General features: G+C 42.5%; 1 protein-coding gene across 1 annotated transcript in view; it reads right to left on the bottom strand.

The window, feature by feature from the left end:
• RYR3 (ryanodine receptor 3) overlaps nucleotides 1-20,604 on the bottom strand; it is a 557,273-nt gene that overhangs the window by 354,158 nt on the left and 182,511 nt on the right. Inside the window, exons 9-10 of the mRNA XM_059723007.1 lie at nucleotides 13,434-13,508; nucleotides 12,947-13,103 (exon numbers count right to left, since the gene is read on the bottom strand). Coding sequence (XP_059578990.1) covers nucleotides 12,947-13,103; nucleotides 13,434-13,508 — 232 coding nt within the window. The remainder of the gene's footprint in view (nucleotides 1-12,946; nucleotides 13,104-13,433; nucleotides 13,509-20,604) is intronic.

The raw sequence follows: 20,604 nt of genomic DNA on the forward strand, positions 1-20,604 counted from the left end.
TGACTGTTCCCATAATTAAAATTACATCAGGTTTGGAACCTAAATTATATTCTTTTTATCCTACTTTTCATAATTCAGATATCTACTTAGGCTAAATAGATTTAAATGATCTAAAATAGATTTATTACCCTCATTATTGATACAAATATATCAATACATCTGTGACCATGTTTGTAGCAGAGGTGATATCATTACCAAAAAAGCCAACAATTCCATAATGCTACAGTGAATATGTGGCAATAGAAGCAGAGGATTTGTATGTCAGTTAATTAGCATACTAACCAATAGTTTAATTGCAAGTGTTTTTTCTCTCTTTTTTTATTTGAGGAAAAAATATTTATTAAATTCAAATATGATTTTTGTCAGGCAAAATGCCCATTGGACTAAGTCAATAAGAATGCATGGGGAACCTCTACCTTGGAAATGATATTCAACATAAACTTTTTGATTAATTTTGAACAGAGTCAATATTTAAAGTAGTCAAAATTCTTCAGATGTTAGCTACTATTCTACTGCTACTAAGTATGGGCAAGCCAGGGCTCTTTCAAGCCTTGAGACATAGATGGCCTGCTTCAAAGGCCCCATATAGTCATTCATTTCTACCAATAAGAATTTCAGATAAATTTTGGAGAAAAATAGCCCAGGAACTGGAATATATACATATTCCATCACCATGGATATTGAGATCTCCAGCTGGGAGCACTTGAGGGCTGCTCCCTGGGTCAACTCCACTTCCAGCCTATGCTCTCCCCTGTCTAGGAAGGGGCAGGTTGTCAAGTAGCAGTTGGCAGCTGCTGAAAACTGTTCCTGGTTCCTGCTGCAGGAGAATAGCTCCCACTCCTTCCATACCTTGGGACTGACTTGGAGCAGTGAGGGAAGTGGGTGGTATTCTGCTGCAGTGACAAGGCTCAGGGAGCCTTGCTGCCAGGGCATGGCAACCTACCTCAACTCCACATTGCTTCAGGCTGACACAGGGCAGCGGGGGTGAGGCAGAGACATTCCGCCCTGGTGGGAACTTCTTCCAGGAGGATTCCCATTGCAGGAGAATGTCTCTCCTGCCACCTGTCAGCTGACTGGAGGCAGAGGGGGGGCCACTGTCCTGGCTGGGGGAATGTATACCTGGAGGGTTCCCCCCTTCATAAGAATCCTCCTAGTAACCAGATAGTTGATCAGCAGGAAGAGGGATCATGTTCCCATTTAGGGTACCCATAGGGCTCCCTGACCGTTTGCTCCTGGGTGGGCTATCCAGGAGCCAACACTTTCTCTCCCATGAAGAGCAGGGGACTGTTGGATATTGAGTGTCCTCCATGCCTAAGAAACGTAAAAAGGCATTCAAGTTATATTAGGAGGAGGGAAATCTTCCTTGCAGGTATCCAATCTAACTTCTTAAGGAAAAGCCAGTTCTCTTCCACAAGCAATCTTTTGAACAGCTCTTTCTTTTTGTGCTGAGAAACAGGAACAAGTGGAATGCCTACATATGGCCTCAGCTGCTATTTGCTATTACTACAGTGCAGTGTAAGATGTTTGTGCTGTTAAGAGTTCTGTGATAATGGTAATTTCAGATCCAAGAGAATCAGAATGTCTTCTTTATCAAGTTGCTCTCTGCTTTTAGGCAACAGGAACATCACCACTCATTAACCACATAATTCCTTTCACAAACTAGCTTCTTCAAAACACTAATTCTGCCTAACATCTAACCTGTTATGTATCTTCAGAGACATTACTAAGACAGACTTATTCTTTTTTTTTTTTAAAAAAAGCAGACCTCAGCATTTAAGGATAGAGAGTGATTAGAAAACAGGTCTTCATGCTGAATTAACAACCTAGCAGTAGGGCTGTGCGAAATTTCGCCACCACTTTTGTTTCAACACTGTTGAGACCTGTTCTGAGGTCAAAGTAGCAAAACTGAAATGAAACAGATATGGTCAAAACAGCCTGGAAACAAAATGAGGCAAGTTGAAACGTTTTGCTGTTTCAACGCTGTTTCGACGTTTCACCCTTAGGCTATAATAGGGAAGGTTGAAACAGTTTATAACTTTGTCATTTCTGGGCAGATTTGGATAAAACTTGCAAAAATGGTAGCCCACTCTGAGGGCATAGAGCATACTAGGTTTGAAGAACATAGGTGCAGGGGATTCAGAGAAACTGCACCCCAAAGTCTTGAGAGTCAAACTCATGTCTCGTGTATGTATTAAGCCACAGCAGGGTAAAAACTACAGGAATGCTAGCCCCTTCTGAGACCACAAAGCCTGCCATGTTTCAAGGAGATAGGTACAGGGAGTTCGGGGAAACTGTACCCCAAAATCCTGAAAGCAAAGCTCATGTCACGTGTATGTGTTAAGCCACAGCAGGGTTAAAACTGCTGGCATGCTAGCCCCTGCTGAGGCCATGAAGCCTACCAGCTGTCAAGGAGATAGGTTCAGGGGTTCTGGGGCACTGCACCTCTGGCTGCTGACAGGCAAAACTCGTGTCATGGGTGCTTGTGCAACCATGTCTGTCTTGGGGCACGGGGAGGGGACACTACTGCAGGCCTGGTTGCTAGGCCCTGCTGCAGCCACAAAGTCTGCCAGCTGTCAAGGAGATAGGTGCAGGGGGGTTCAGGGGCCCTGCACCCCTAGCTGTTGACAGGCAAAAATCATGACATGGAAGCTTGTGCAAATGCTGTCTTTCATCAGACAGCAGGAGTGAAGATCCCCCATCACTTGCCACCACAGACCTGGGGGTAATAATTGGCCACAGTATGAACATGAGCTGGCAGTGCGATGCTGTAGCCAGCAAGACCAACAATATGCTGGCATGCATCAATTGATCCATCTCCAGCAAAACCATTGCAAAGAAGTGATTCTCCTGCTCTACTCTGCTCTTCTCAGCACTGGTGAGACCGCAGCTTGAGTACTGCAGCCAGTTCTGGGCTCCACAGCTTAACAAGGATGTGGTAAAGCTTGAGAGAGTCCAGAGAAGGGCTAACCATATGATCAGAGACTTGCATGGCAAGCCATACAAGGAAAGGCTGAGGGACCTGGGACTCTTCAGCCTGAAAAAGAGAAGGCTGAGAGGGGACTTGGTGGCAGCTTACCGCTACATCAGAAGCATATATCTAGGACTCAGGGAACAACTAGTCACCAGGGCACCCTTGGGGAAAACTAGGAGTAATGGTCACAGTCTAGACACCCTAGCTGTGAAGCAGTTTTTCCTAATGTTAAGCCTGAAATGAGTCTGAAACAATCTTCCAGGAGTCTGTGAACTGCACCCCAAATTCTTGAAAGCAAAACTCATGTCATGTGTATGTGTTAAGTCACAGTGAGGTCAAAATTGCAGGGATGGTAGCACCTGCTGAGGTCACAAAGCCTGCCAAGTTTCAAGAAGATCAGTGCAGGGGTTTGGGGGAAACTGCACCTCAAGCTGCTGACAGGTAAAACTCATGACATAAATGATCCTGTGTGTGTTAAGGCAGAGAGGGCTGAAAAATGCAGGGGTGGTGGCCCTTGCTGAGGCCACAAAGCCTGCCAGCTGTCAAGGAGATAGGTGCAGAGGGAGTCTGGCTTCTGGGGCCCTGCACCTCTGGCTGCTGACAGACAAAACTCATGACGTGGATGACAGTGCGTGTGTTAAAGCACAGCCGGGTGAAAGCTGCAGGCTTGCTAGCCCCTGCTGCGGCCACAAAGACTGCCAGCTGTCAAGGAGATAGGTGCAGGGGGATTCTAGGGCCCTGTACTCCTAGCTGCTGACAGACAAAACTCATGACATAGGTGCTTGTGCAACTGACTGTCTGTCTTGGGGCAGCTGATCGTCTGTATTGATTATTTCCTCTCCTTAACCTGTGGTTTTGTAGATGTTAATCTATGCCCATTAACTCATTAGGTAGTAGCTAGGTACTGTGTATTGAGCTGGTCCCTGCGTGAATCATGATTAATTGGTAACTGGTAACACAGTAGCTTAGTAGCCAGGCCTGCAGTAGTGTCTCCCCCCGCTACCCGTGCTCCAAGGCAGACACAGTTGCACAAGTACCCATGTCACGAGTTTTGCTTGTCCACAGCTTGAGGTACAGTTTCCCCCAAGCCGCTGTACCTATCTTCTTGAAGCTTGGCAGGTTTTGTGGCCTCAAAAGGGGCCACCACCCCTGTAGTTTTCAGGCCACTGCGGCTTAACACACACAGTGTCATAGATTCATAGATGTTAGGGTCGGAAGGGACCTCAATAGATCATCGAGTCCAACCCCCCGCATAGGCAGGAAGGGGTGCTGGGTTCAGAAGACCCCAGCCAGATGCCTATCCAACCTCCTCTTCAAGACCCCCAGGGTAGGGGAGAGCACCACCTCCCTTGGGAGCCCATTCCAGATTTTGGCCACTCTAACTGTGAAGAAGTTCCTCCTAATGTCCAGTCTAAATCTGCTCTCTGCTAGCTTATGGCCATTATTTCTTGTGACCCCCAGGGGCGCCTTGGTGAGTAAAGCCTCACCAATTCCCTTCTGTACCCCCATGATGAATTTATAGGCAGCCACAAGGTTGCCTCTCAACCTTCTCTTGCGGAGGCTGAAGAGGTCCAGGTGCCCTAGTCTCTCCTCGTAGGGCTTGGCCTGCAAGCCCTTAGCCATACAAGTGGCCCTTCTCTGGACACTCTCCAGGTTATCCACATCCCTCTTGAAGTGCGGTGCCCAAAACTGCACGCAGTATTCCAACTGCGGTCTGACCAGAGCCCGATAGAGAACCTCCTTGGTTCTGTTTGTCATGCATCTGCTGATGCAGGATAAAGTGCAGTTAGCTTTGCTGATGACTTCGTCACACTGCCAACTCATGTTCATCTTGGAGTCCACTAGGGTTCCAAGATCCCTTTCCGCTTCTGTGCTACCAAGCAGGTCATTCCCTAGGCTGTAGGTGTGCTGGACATTTTTCCTCCCTAGGTGCAGCACTTTGCATTTCTCCTTGTTGAATTGCATTCTGTTGTTTTCTGCCCATTTGTCCAACCTGTCCAGGTCTGCCTGTAGTTGTTCCCTGCTCTCCAGCGTGTCCACTTCTCCCCACAGTTTTGTATCATCTGCAAACTTGGACAGAGTACACTGCACTCCCTCGTCCAAGTCACTGATGAAGACATTGAAGAATATTGGACCAAGGACCGAGCCCTGTGGGACCCCACTGCCCACACCCTTCCAAGTTGATGCCAACCCATCCACTACCACTCTCTGGGTACGATCCGCTAGCCAATTTGCCACCCACCAGACTGTGTAATCATTCAAGTCACAGACTCTTAACTTGTTCACCAGTATGGGGTGGGATACCATGTAAATGATGTCAACCCCTACTCCTGTGTCCAGGTGTTTTGTAACCAGGTCATAAAAAGAGACTAGTCATCTATGTCACGAGTTTTCCCTGTCAGCAGCTTGAGGTGCAGTAGCCCCCAAACCCCTGCACCTATCACCTTGAAACATGGCAAGCTTTGTGACCTCAGCAGGGGCTACCACCCCTGCAGTTTTGACCCCACTGTAGCTTAACACATACACGTGACATGAGTTTTGCTTTCAAGAATTTGGGGTGCAGTTCCCCCCAAACCCCTGCACTGTTCTTCTTGAAACTTAGCAGGCTTTGTGGCCTCAGTAGGGGCTAGCAAGCCTGAAGTTTTGACCCTGCTGTTGCTTAACACATACACGTAACATGAGTTTTGCTTTCAAGAATTTGAGGTGCAGTTTCTCCAACCCCCCTGCACCTATCTCCTTGAAACTTGTCAGGCTTTGTTGCCTCAGCAGGGGATACCATTCCTGCAGTTTTGACCCTGCTGTGGCTTAACACATACACATGACACAAGTTTGGCTCTCAGGATGTTGGGGTGCAGTTCCTCCAAACCCCCTATACCTATCTTCTTAAAACCTGGCACACTTTATACCCTCAGAAGGGGCAGCCTTTTCTGCAAGTTTTATCTAAATCTGGCCAGAAATGACAAAAGTCATAGCCTGTTTTGAACTTCCCCATTATATCCTATGGGCAAAACATCGAAACAGGGTCAAAACGGCAAAACATTTTGATGGAACGAAATGGAACAGCCGTTTTGATTCAAAACAAAAGTCAAAACGAAACACTGTTCTGTCGAAATGTCAAAACACTGGTTGAAACTGAATGCTTCCATTTTGCACAGCCCTACCTAGTAGCTGAGTAACCCAGCCAAATCAATTTGCAAAGGACTCCAAGTCTGTTTGAACTGACAATGAAAGTAATATATTATACAATGAGAAGAATGCTTCTACTAGAGCAGGAGTGGGCAATTATTTAGGCTAGAGGACCACTTAAGCTAGGCCAGGCAATACAGTGTGTGCAGATGCCTCTGCCCCACATCCATTCCCCACATCCATGGTGGGAGCAGGGGTGCAGTGGGTGGGCAGGTAGGACAGCTACTTGGCATGCTGCACTATATCCCATCCGACGTGGGCCTGGCTGCTGGCAGCTGCAGTACCAGGATTGTGCAGCTTCAGTGCCAACAGGAAGCCGGGCAGGGGGAGATAGATGCAGAGGGGGGAGATGGAGGAGTCTGCACTGGTCTGACCAGCCTGGCCCTAGCTGTGGCAGAGCAAAGAGGCATGGTGTGCTCCTCAGGCTCCCAGCAGTGGTTGGCGGACCACATGGGATCAATTGTCAAGGTGTATAATAGTCTGTGGGCCATATCTTGCCCAACCCTGTACTAAAATATACCAGTGGACTCAGTAGTGTCTCCTTCAGGGGAAGGTGTAGCTCTGACTCCTAACTCATATAATACAATTTGTGTAAATTATTGTAATATGGGACATCTATTTCATGATTACTTAGTCTAGGCTGAGATATAGACAGATTTTTATGTTACTATTATGCAGCATAGGCTCCTCCCCAATCTGGGACTAGTAAATCAGGGAGAGAGAGACCTCCTGTATTTGTCCAGTATCCTGGACCAAAGTTTCCCTTTCTGTTTACTACAGCTAAATTCTGTTTCTTTCCCATTATGACAAACAACACACATATAGCTAGGGAAGTGCTCTGACTCCTGCACATGATTAGTTTGAGTCGCTGAATAGAATATCATACGTAATATATTAATAGATAGGATTTATCCTATCTACTTTAAATCAAGATATTCAGATATAAAAAGTAGCTACTCAATACAAAAAACATTTACTCTTGTTTACCATCAGTATTTTGATCTTCACTCATTTGAATGTAATATAGCTGTCACATTTCAATGTCTATTTAAGCCTAAATAGACAGCATTGTAATGCCAAGATGAAATGGAATGAAATTACAAACCACTTCTTTGGGATACCATTACAACGTCAAAGACCCTGGGGAAATTATGTCACATTTATGTAGATTGCACCATGATGTCCAAATGAGATGAAACTATTTCAATGAATATTTATAGTGTGGACATTTTGACATTAAAAACTTTTATAAAGATTACTATACAATGTCACAAATGAAATGAAATTATTTTGTTGTCAGTTATTAATGCTAGTGGATTAATTGCTTAATGTTTGCAGAGCACTTTGAAACTTTGATCATATAAAGTACTTAATCTTTCTTTTGTATTAAGTCTTTGAAGTTCACGTCAAGTTGAAATAAAGCTACTCCACTCAAAGTTTAAATGGAGCATATTATGCTCTTGAAATTAAGCTGTGTCAACAACACATTACTAGTTAAAATGATTTTTTTAAAAATCAACTTTTGCTGAACCATTCTTAATTTTCCTCTGGTAATGGTATTAGGTATGCAACAAAAAGTTTTTAAACCTCAGAAATAAAAATACTGCTTGAATTTTGGGTCAGCTCTCATTTTAATACTTGCAGCACAAGCTATCAACTCATCGTTTATCTCCTTGTAGTTTATTCACTTTTCCTAGGATTCCTTCCAGTCAGGTCATTTGATAATGCCAAACAAGGGAGGAGAGGTAAAGAGCAGCTGAAATGGGTAGATAGCTCAGGATTCCTGGGAAAACCCTGTATCTCTTTACTTAGATACTTACACAAACCTTGTCACCAGAATTCCTGTACTTCCCCCCTGCAAAATCTTCTCTGACTACAATCCATGATCACGTTGCCTCCCTTTCAGTTAGCATGAGGAAAGCAAGTTGTACCAAGTGGTCTGGACAGTGGCTAACTAAAAATCAACAGTCAACAGAAATAAAAGAGTAGGAGGATAAGGCTGGCAGAATGAAGATGGGCTGCTTGGGACATGGGGAAAGGAGAGGAACATTCTGACAGCAATTTGTGGAAGGCACTTTGGGAAAGCAGAGGGTTCTCATTCTGCAGAGGGAAGGCAGGAGCAAGAGAAAATGTAGCACAGAGGAAAAAGTAGTCATAGGTAGTTATCCAAATTAGTCTGAAGTCAGGCAGAAGGCAGGGTAGATTTGCACCTACAGAGGTGCACCTTATAGGCAAACTAAATCATATATATAGCATAAGGTTTTCTGAGCCCAAGCTCATTTCATCAGATGCTGTGAAGGGACATGCACAGAGCCATAGGTGACTGGTAGGGGTGCACATGCCCTCCCGATGGGGCTGGTGCCCCCCCGACGGTCGACACTGATGCTGTCAGTAGGGCTGGTGCCCCCCCAGATTCGAGAGGCACCAGTCACTCATGCACAGAGCATTATGAAGAAAATAATTTTAATATAAAAGACAAGAAGGGAGGGAGAGCGGTTGGGGGGATTGCAGTGCTGGAAGGCAAACAAGCAAGGAATAAACCCATAGGAACAAAAGGGTCACAAAAGGTAATCCAGGTTATGGGATAAGAATCCCAAAGTCTTCTTTTGCTGAGGAAAGCAAAGGAAGGATAACTGGAGATACAACAGCTTGTGTTTAGTCCTTCTATTAAAAAAAAACAATGAGGAAAAAAAGTTTAATTAGAGCTTTCAGTTTTAGATTGGACATTAGGAAGAACTTCTTCACAGTTTTAGATTGGACATTAGGAAGAACTTCTTCACAGTTTTAGATTGGACATTAGGAAGAACTTCTTCACAGTTTAGATTGGACATTAGGAAGAACTTCTTCACAGTTCGAGTGGCCAAGGTCTGGAACGGGCTCCCAAGGGAGGTGGTGCTCTCCCCTACCCTGGGGGTTTTCAAGAGGAGGTTAGATGAGTATCTAGCTGGGGTCATCTAGACCCAGCGCTCTTTCCTGCTTATGCAGGGGGTCGGACTCGATGATCTATTGAGGTCCCTTCCGACCCTAACATCTATGAATCTATGAAATATTAAGTTAACCTGCCCCTAAAAGTGATTAGATGGACTGACTGATGGACTTTATTTTAAATGGAGCCTGACATGATCCAAGATCTCCGTGTTAAAAGGATTTGCCATAGGGTAAAAAACTTGATAAAAAGCAAGTAAAAGTGTGGTGCATAGGATTATAAACAGCCTGATCAAGGCAATTCATTGACATTTTGGTGTACTTTGCCAGTGGCCATTTATTGCTGAGTATTTTCATTTCTACAGCTCAAATATCCCATCAATCAGAAAAAATACTAGGCTTGGAATCCATTTTCTAATTTCTCGCCAAAAAAGGAAATACTTCATTTTAATTCTCTGTATAAACTGCATTATTTACACTGTGGCAGCAAACATGTATTTACTATTTACTGAATACTTGAACATTTTGCAACTGTCATATAAAAAAGATTCTAAGATACCTGTCCACTTAATTTTATTCCAAAGGCTAATTAAGTTTACAGTAACTGTTAAAACTATTATGTCATCCTACTGCCATTTAAAGTCCCAAAGATAGTGATAGCCTGGCAGTAATGTAGAAATGATGCAAAATCCTAGTGCATGAGTCATCTGTGACTTTTAAATGCATTAGAATGTTATTTACTTTGAATGTGATTGTAATTTCTTTATAGCCACTTGTCTACACTTAAGAAAATCAAAGTCTAAGTATAAAATATGAATTTTGAACTATGAAAAGTTCTATAATACAGATATTTTCAAATCCCTCCTGGTTCCCTTCTCTGATTGTTCCCACAGAGGCTAATAATCAGCATCTGAGTCCTGCTGAGCCAAGTACAGCAGTGGAATGGGAACATCCCATTTCAAAACAGGATTCCATTTGCTGCATGGGGAAAGTGCTGCCTCTTCATAAAATATAAAAGGATCTTTGCTTTAAAACAGATGCTGTTTTAATGCTGACATTTTAAAATTTTGGTGGCTAGAAGTAGCCTTCTAAATCTACATTAAGCGCCTAAATATGTCATGATATTTAGAAGTGAATACTCTAGTTCTCATTGACTTCTGAGAGAGACATGGGTATTCAACACCTCCAACGAATCATATCAAAAGGAAGGTTAGAGGAACTCCTACATTCATTCATTTTTACGGCTCATTTTCCCTTATTTCTCATCTATTTGAGAGATTTTAAGGAAGAATTTACATTTTTTTTAAATTATTCTTACTATCTGAGTTGTTTGGGAAAAGCAACAGAACAAACAGAAATGAAGTACACTGAGTATACATAAGCAGTTTTGCAAAGCAAGAGGAGCAGAAAAAGTGTAGAAATGATAAACAGTCTTGAATAAAGAAGAATGTTATTCAGAGCAGAGTAACCTAAATGATAACACTGTTGGAAAATAAGACTGTGAAGCAAGAGTTAAGAGGGCATGTTGATTCAACAGCAAAACCAGAAAGGAGATATGATTATGGTCTATAAAATGTATTGAAGGGATATTGTAAGGATTGAAGGCATGAGTTATTATTGCCATTCAATGAATATAGAGTATGAATTACGGATATTCAATCCAGATCTTTCACAGGGTTAGGTTCTAAACCCCTCCTTCTCACATCCCCCTTGCAAAGATCTGGGTTTTTGAAGTAAATAGAGTTTTATAAAGTTGCAACAAACAACTGTACGGGACAGGTCCAGCTGTTTGCTGTGGCTTTTATTTTCAAAGGGTCATGTTTCTCTGATCAGCTGTATGGGATCACAGATGAACTCCAGCTGATTGGAGAAGGGACAGTGTTTGAACTAAAAGCCAGAGCGAACAGCTGAGGCCGCACACAGACATCCAGGGAGGTTAGGGGGAGGTTATATTATGTTAAAAATAGCCACCCAATCTAATTTAGTTGCCCTAACTTGCTCATACTAGTTAGGTGGATCTAAATATGAAATACACAGACGCTCAGGACAGCTATATCAGGCTAAAAATGGCTGCCCCAACCTAAGTTAAGTGTACCTCTAAGGTAGTCTAACTTAGGTCCGATCTAATTGAACTTATGTACAGTTCCCAGAGCAGTCCCAGATGCTGGCCCCAGCCATGGGGCTGCACTTTTCCTACCCCATCCTTGGCACCAGGTTATTTTTAGTGCCCCAGCCCCTCCCTTTGATCCTCCAGATGGACATCCAGCTCCCCAAAGCCTGCCAACCCCCCATCGTACAAGCTGCTCCATTGGGGGGGGGGGAAGGAGACAGGAGGTTTGTGGAGTAGGTTTACCAAGGGGTGCTTGTCTGTCCGGGGAGGGGGACAGGAGGTATGGGGGGTAGGTTCACCAAGGGGTGCTTGTCTCCCTGGGGATGGGGAGTTTGGAGGGCTAAATTACCCCTGGTCCCATAGGCGGGGGGAGAGTCCCCCCCCCCAACCCTTCCCATGGACCCTGTGAGCCCCCTAATCTTGCCAAATCTTCCCAGACTCCACCAAAACCCCTGTGGACAGTGTCTCCTCCCCAGTCCCCTGATCTCTCCTACAGACACCCCCTGATCCTCCCCATGGACTCCACCTGCCCCTCGATCCCTCTGCAGACTCCACCTGTCCCCCACATCCCTTTGTGAACCTTCTGGCCCTCCCTGAGCCTGCTTGCCCCCCCTGAGCCCTCCAACCCTTTCCACTAGTCCCCTCATCCCAAATTACCTTAGACTGGGGGGCTATTTTTAACACAATCAAACCTCTCCTAGCCTCCCTGAATGTCCGTACGCAGCCTCAGTGATTTATTTTTTATTTAGGAGCCCACTGCAAATTAAGCAGGATGCAAACTACCCAGATAAGAAAGATCCAGGTTCTACTACAACAGATAAGCATGTACAGCATTTTCTCGAGCTTTCCTATGTTTACGACAGGAAATGTCTTGACTGTGGAGGCTGAGAGTATTTACTTATTTGAAAAGGTTGTCAAGATTTTAAATGGTCATTAATTCTAGTATTAAAGAACAGAATTGGGAAAGTTGAGGTTAAAGGTTAGAGGAAACTTCAAGAACAATTAGGCAATGAAGCAAGATGTCAAATAAGTTGCAAAATTGCCAGCATTGGAAAAAACACGTCTCTCCAGTCGCACGCAGGATTAATATTGCTTAGCCCCTTCATTCCACAAGGGTCTGGAAAATTACTTAGTTACATATTCAGCAATCAGGGGATAGTTAACTCCCCACTAACCTAATTTCTGGTGTGTGTCCACTAGTCAGAAGTGTTGTTCTTAGGACTTTATATGCAGCTACACTAATAGTCTTTTAATAAAGATGGGTTAGGCCCAATGTTCTCAAACCATGTTTTTAAAAGTTCTGAAAACATATTAACAGAGAAATTTTTTTGTGGATCACTTCTCCAGTCATTCATGATTTGGTGGCATTTGCAGTTGCACAGGACCACTTAACCACATAATATCCCCATGACATCTACAGCAACTTGAGAAGTAATATCAGGAATGTATGTCTTTATTTGTGGCTTGTTTTAATAAATGATTTACCTTTTAGAAAAAAATTTAACTGCATACATTTTAGATATTATTATGCATTTGTTTTTGGCTAGTAATTTTCTCCAGAATATAGTAATTTTAAAAATTGTTTTAGCATTTTTTATTTTCACTCTCCATCTTGCATTTGAGATCATTCATAATTGCTTCCTTTTCTGATGATTTTTCTAAGATGGTGGAACTAATTAAAATGTAGCAGTTAAGCACCTCATCTTTGTAAAAAAAAGAAAGAAAGAAAAAAAATTGATTTAATTATGGTTTACCTTTGATGCTCTAAAACAAAAGGCAGTGGATGTTGTATCTGATTTTTCTCTGTCTAACATTACCAGACCTTCTTCTTCACTCAGAGCCAAGTACTCTCCTGTTGTTATGTGCCGAAGGCGGAAAGGCTGTCCCCATCTGATGTTACTTCCACTCCAGCTAAGAAAATGAGACAGGAAAGGTTAATGTACACCTGAAATACAGTGAACATATTTCTGTATTGACTTTTGAGACTCACTGAATATTCTGAAAAATGCTACTTTAAAAAACAGTTCTGCCTGATGTCATATTTTTAGCAATTTTCCCTTAGTCTATGTATTATTACAGATTTTATTATTATTATTATTATTAATGTAAAGAATGAAATAAGTTAAATGTCAGAGAAAACCTATTTAGTCAAGGTGAACCCAAAGACTAGTAGAAGGTCCGATAAAACTTCCAGTAATTTAAGAGGGCTACCACAAAACACTGCATATGAAATTACAGTACCTTATTCGAAGGGGTTCCACTCTCCATAAGGACCTTGCACGGACTCCAGCTCCTCCTGTTTCATAGAGTACTCTCCTGCTGACAAATTGAAAAGGTCATCTTTTGTACTTATTTTAAAATTGACACAGTGACACAGATTTTAAAACTTCATTGTGCACTGTTATGGAGACCATTTTTCCCTCCATAAAAATGGGAGGTGAATAGAGGCAGGATTCCTACTCATCATCACCGTTTGATGTACAAACTGGAGTGGCACTGATATGGATTGAAAAGTTAAAACTGTCTGCTGGCCACCTGATATTATTGGTGGTATTAAATTTGCAATAACTTAGGATCTGCTGAGCATTCGTCAGTTACTCTCTCTTAGGAACTGATTCTTGGGCTTCAAAAAATGCCTGAGTAATATATTTTGCATCACTTGCTTGTTCACAAAAATGTTTAATTCAAATTGTTTCCCAAACAATAGTATAAATTAGCAAAGCTCTAAATGCATAACAGCACAATAGTAAACATAATTACATGCAAATGCACACATTCAGAAACCACTATTTCCAGCAAACTGAGAAATCAAAATGCCAATTTCAAGGCTTGGAATTCATTGGTGGACAAATATCTGAATTTCAAAAACACTGCTCATATCTGCATGTAGTCACAAGCAAATGAAAATATTGTAATGTATTGCAATAATTGCAATTATAACCATGTGAGTAACACATAGTATATTTCATTGATACAATGACTCTTTTGCCTTGATTTTATTAATAGGAGACACTACCTAAAATATAAATAAAAATGCTGAATAAATAATGCTTATGAGACCAGCAAGACATAATGTATTACTTCGAAAAATTTAGAAATAAAACAAACAACACAACAACAACAAAAACCAGAGAATCATATTTACTCAGGTACCAGCCAAATATGTAATGTCCAATTTCTAAATATTGTAAAATGAACATATCCTTTTCAAGCTAGTCCCACATTTCTAAATAAATTAATTCAAAAGATGTTTCTCTTAAAATATATGATTTATTAAAGAAGAGAATACAGTCATGGGAAGCCCATGACATGTAGTTTGTGAATTCCACCCCACATTCAGTTTTGTTTGTATGACCATGAAAGATGGGGAAGTGCAGATGGATGTTCAAATACACAGCTTTAACTTCTGTTTAGTACTGATGCTGCCTCAGTCTTGCTTTAGGGGGTGTTAATGGCCACACTCCAGTTTTCAGTAGCATTGAAGAAAAGGAGCAACTATTATGCGAGTATATCATTATTCCAAATGAGAGAGAAACTTAATACACTCTTCCTGCTGCTCAAGAGAAGAAATAGTTGGGCTTAATTAAGGTTCTGACAGACCAAGAGGGCAAATGAATTCCTCATCTGAGCTGCTCCATTTTTTGCTCCTCAAATATTCAGACTGTCACCTTCAAGGAAATGAAATCCTCAAATGCTTTGGAGATAATCAGAGAATGATGCAGTTCCTGGGACACGTAAGCCAAGTCCCACAAGACTGTAAAGGTAAGGATCAGCACTTTAAATTGCACCTGAGAATGAATAGAATAGCTGCTGGATTCTTTACCACTTTCAGTTTGAGTGATTCACTATAACAGTGATTCTCAACCAGCATGCCATGGCTCCCTGTGGTGGCTTGATAGCCTTTCAGGGATGTTGTGGACTGCCATGCCATGTTAGTGGTATTCGGTGTGCAAACATGATTTACAGAATAAAACCAGAGGTTTCAAGTAGGAATCTATAGGATTAAAAGCATTCTGGTCTGCTGTGTTTTTTCCAAGTTCTTTGCAACAGTGGAATTGCTCCATTATTTCTCTCCAGTAAAAAATGTAGTGAAAATGAAAAACTGACATTTTTCAAAGGATGTCTTGAGTCTAGCAAGGGGTGTCTTGAGTCTGAAAAATTTGAGAACCACTGTGCTAACATACATACAGTAATCCATACCACTAGTACCATTTTTGGAATTTGATACTGAGGAGCATGTAAATTTAGGAGATTTCTGAGTGTGGAGAATTAAGAGATTACTGATCCATTCAGTGACAGTACATCTCCTTTTTTGAGCCTGCTATTGATTTCCATTGAGACTGATAGCATTCTGTCAACTGGAGGACCATCTCGCTGAGGTGAAAGCATGAATTCCAATCCCTTCTTTATCCTTCAGTGCACATCTTTAGTAAAGCATACACCTTTTTTGTGAATTCCAAATCCCACCATGATTGACCATAGTGAATCTCTTCTCATAGTATCATATGCTTTGACGAAGTCTACGTGAACTTAATATACATCTTTCACAACTTTCCTTTTCCAGCAACACCCTCATTGACAATATCTGATTACAAGTTGAACTGTCTTTCTTGAACCCACACTGGTTATCTCCCACAATTTCATACACATATGGGAGCAATCAGTTTAGCAGCAAGTGAGAAAAAACTTTAATGTTTTGAATCCAGATTTCTGGCTTTTGGCTGGAAGACTGTCTTATTAGTTCTGAAACATGACCTAGGGCTTACATAAGGAAATTAAAAATCAGTAGATATAAGGCCAATAATGAGATCTTCAACTTATTTCTTGGAGAAGACACTAAATGTTTTTGTACTTCCATTTCTTAATTTGGAAAAGGGAATTATGACATTTACATTCCCAAAAGGGGTCTGCTGAGATTAATTAATTAATGTTTTTAAGTGATTTGAACTCCTTTGATAGGAACTATGATAAAAACAAGACAGATGGTAGGGCAGGGTGACATCTTAGCAACTAACTGATCCACATAGACAGCAGCTTTCACAGGTGACAGTCTTTGGTACACATCATTCTTATACATTGATGAAGACTTTTCTGAAATGTCAGTTGGAAAGCCTGACACTTGTTGTTGTTGCCATATTAGTTCATTTGGATCAAGCAGGATTCATAAAGGACAAACATCATGATATTGCCCTATGCAGTATGTTCAGCCAAGCCAGTTAAAGAGCTAGAAGATATTCAGACTACAGGTGCCAAAATGTCCACTAATCTTTTCTGTTGGAGATGTTGGAGAAATGTGACTTTGGAGAGAAATTAAAAGTTGCCATCTATGCTGTATAAGAACCTCATATCACACTTTTGGAATAGGTAATCTGAAGTTAAAGCAAATAGGTATTCTTTTTTTCTATCATGTTATTTAACATAACTGTTATACCATCATCTTTAGTAAATAGTGAAAGTCTACTATTTCACCTAAAAAAGCTAATGTCTCTCTTAACGAGTACATTGCCACACTGCCTTACCTTCTACCTCACTTCAGACTATCACATCTCTCTACCATAGAAGTGCAAATTGTTCATTATTATATTAAACCAAAATACATCTCTCCTGAGTCTGAGCATGAAAAAAGATTCATTTGTATAAGCTCAGTAGTTAACTCCCACCAAACAAACCAAAACAACCCCTCATGCCCACCCGCCTCCCCTCCAACCCCCCCAAGCCCTTCCATCTTGCTGTCTGGAACTGGCTATCTTCTCTTTCTCACCAGTACCATAGCAAAGGGAGGGGGGAGGGGGGGAGCGGGATGACTGTCCCAGGAGCTAAAGCAAAGGGGTGCGAAGAGGTGTTGCCCAGTCGCGGCACACATGGAACAGAGCTGAGAGTGGCTCCTTTGGGGCGGTGTGGGGATGGGTGGCTCCTGCTGCTCGTGGGTGCACTCGTGGGTAAGCTTGAGGGGGCATGTGCCCCCTGGATCTGTGCATGAAGTAAGGGTGGGTTGTCACTGTGGGCTTTGCTCCAGGCACCAAACTTAATTGCTACAGCACTGTTTCTTACATCAATGGTAGCATGTAGATCTGCCTTAATATGTTTTGGAGGGTGCATTTGCATGCAGATGTATCCATATAACTTTTCTCTTTATGTATTTGCTTTCCCCTCCTGCCAGAAGAGTCAGTTGAGCTACTCAATAAGAATCTTGATTCATGCCAAGTTCAAACATGTGCATCATAATTTCCATTTATTAATTCCTTTGCATCTCCCAGACAGTTAGAGAGGTTAATATCTGTGGTTATATTTTCTTTTCCCAAATGCGAAAAGGGAAAGGGAAAGATTAAGAAATGAAACAGTGTGGTCAGTTTTTAGTATTTGTGCAAAGGAACACAATAAATTGCAGAACTGCTTCCTCTATTAATATTGGGATTGTGTCCAAAGAAGCATGATAGATGTTCAAATAGAAAAACCATGAATGCTGAAAGAGAATCACCACAAGAAAGTTCTGCTTAGCTCAATGGCAAGGAAAAAGAATAGTTTGATGGCCAAATCCACATTTGAGCTATATAACATGATTTTGTTTCCCGTTTACAAAATACCGTTTTCAAAGGGGACTGTTCACACCAGTTTAGTTTAGGAATATTTACCCTTTAAGCTTATTGACATCCAAGTACAGGCCTTACATGACAGTGATAAAGGTACACGTTTTCTGTTGCATGAATGTCAAGGCAGGAGTGACATCAGAAGCAAGCCAGACTGCATTTTGTCTGGAAAGGCCTATTATATTTGTACTTAGCTCTTAAGAGACCTGGACTTTTGTTGCATATGCTTTTTGTTTTACAACAGAACATACAACAAATTATCTTAAATTACATCTAAGCACGCTGGTCTGCAGAATTCCTGCCCTAAAACCTATTAGAATAATGCGCATTTGTGCACAAATGTGCTACATATCACTGAATATAAAATGCCTTAAACTATATTCTGAAAGGAAATGAAATTGTCACTGTAGGTTACCAATGTGTCTCAGTGATTTCCAGATCAATTCTGCTTAGTATAATTTTTGTTTGCACAGCTGTCAAGTCTGGAAGCTCAGCTCATGATCTGAAAGCTGTGTTCTGTACATGCATTATCAATCATAATGAACATTGTGCTAATCAAATTCTGACCACACTTATGTCATTTACATCTGATCACCTTTCAAAAGTGTTTCTGAGAACAAACCTTAATCCCTGAATCTGAAATATATTTAGCACTTTCACTGATGATGTCTGAACCATATCTAAGAGAATCTCTACTGTCCACAACCTCTTAGTAGTACTCCATCAAGTTCCTAACACTCAGAGACCTGGATGCTTTTTGTCTAACCCTGCCTCTGCAGCTGCTCTATCTTGCAGCAAACTCTTTTGCACATACCCTACTGTGAAGCAAATCAGGGTAGGAGAGTTACATTTCTCCTTTTCCATTCCTGCTCCTTCTGATTCCTTCTTTCTCTCTTTCTTGCTCTTTTTACTCCTTTTCTTCTTGTTTGAACAAAACTGAGGCCACTCTCCCCTCTCCCTCCACATTGCTGTCATCCTCCATCCTATCCAGAAGATTTTATTTCTGATTTCAACCTGTCTCTCCCCTCCCCCTCTACCTCATGCTCTCCTCACTGTCATCTTCCATGGTCCATCTGATCCCTTAGCTGCACGTTTCCTCACTCTCTGGCAGAGGTACAGCTAGGCAAGAGGCAAAGATTTTTTGTGTGTGATATTTTTTGGGCCAACTATATGATTGGGATAGACTTAGACACACTTTTAAATTCAGTACAGACCATCACAGCTACAACATCACTCCAACTGTATCTGAAGCATAACTAGGAATGTTGGTGTCCTGGGCAGAGATGCTATTGATTGGAGGAAGTAGGAGTGCCAAATACCAGAGAGCAGAGGGTGCCATTAGTTCAATATGAGATCTTAAAGACTGGTTGTTGCTGCTGTTGTGTGGGTTCCCCATACCCTGCTTGCCCTGCCCTAGTTATGTTCTTGTCTTCATCATCTCTATTCTACTAATCACAAAAACTGGCATTTACTAAACTTGAGCTTCACCTAGCACTCTATGAATTCTCTCATCACCCTAATCAGTTTCCCTTTTTCGATTGGCATCTAGTCTTTTGGAGTGTCACTCACCAGCCAATCTTGCATGCCCTGTCATCTGGCCTGTCTATGACTTCCAGACCATTTGTGCTGTTATTTTCTTTTCTGCTCTTAGGCATGTATGTGCTCCTTGCTTTCTTTCCCCTTTCCTCCATTGATATGGTTGTTGATCATGTCCATGCTTCACTTTTTTGTGTTGCTAATTCTTTTTCTCATTTGATTATCCTATTAATACCCCAGTGCTGGTTAACTCTCAACATCCACTTCCATCATACCTTCTCTCAGGCTGTGATGCATCCCTACTACAAATTCTGGTGCGATTCCTCCACTAAAAAAATCATTATTTCTTTTTCCAGTGTGGCAGGGCACTGCTGGTGCCTGCCACTGTAAGGGCTGAGCCAAACATCCAGCAGATGCTTGATTGCAGTAGCCATTTTGAGACACTGGCTGCCTATATAAACAGAGCAGATTGCTGCTGGCAGGCAGGCAGAAACATCACCTGGCTGAACTACTGAATGGAACTTTGCAGGTAGGAGCAAAAGGCTCTTGGTCCTGGGCATGACCTAAAACTGCACCCTGCCAAGAGTGGGTGGTCTGGTGGGGTCTCAGTGGCATGGGAGCCCCCAGGAAATACCAGGCCAGTTACCACCCTGGTGGAAGGCAGGTCGGGGCACCTCAATAACTCCTAGCCCACACATCACTGTGGACAGAAGCTGAGGCCAGGCATGGCTATGCTCACCTGAGCTTCCACCAGAGAGGGAAACCCCATAGCCCCAGTGAGGGGGCAGAGATGTGGAGCACCAGTGAGGGGGGCTGGGAAACCATAGGGCTGGGAGCCGTGTGTGTGTGTGTGTGTGTGTGTAGATTTGTGTAAAGTTGCCCTGGGAGGGGCCAGGGCAAGCTTGGCACAGATTGGGTAATTGACTGGCCAGTACCCTGGTAAAGGTTATGGGAGAGGCCCAAAAGATGCCACCCAAGGTGTGCACTAGATAAAGCCTATGGCCTAAGCGGGCCACTCCAAGAGGAAGCAAGGCTGTATAAGTTGTGGATGCATGAAGGAGACCCTGTGAGAGGGAGTGGAGTGTAAGAGGCCCTAGTGAGAGGAGGGTGGTATGAGTGTGTGTATGAATGAGGCCTGACAATGAGGCCTAAGCTTGGTCCGGCTGGAAGCCGGGAGTGTTGTGTCACCTGCATGCCATCTGCGAGGCTTGGGCTGTAATGTAGGGAAGGATTGGAGCTGGAGAGAATGCCCCCTGGCATTGATGCAAGAATGGGCAGCCTCTCGCCTA

The sequence above is a fragment of the Alligator mississippiensis genome, chromosome 2, assembly GCF_030867095.1.
Source record: "Alligator mississippiensis isolate rAllMis1 chromosome 2, rAllMis1, whole genome shotgun sequence".
NCBI classification, from domain to species: Eukaryota; Metazoa; Chordata; order Crocodylia; family Alligatoridae; genus Alligator; species Alligator mississippiensis.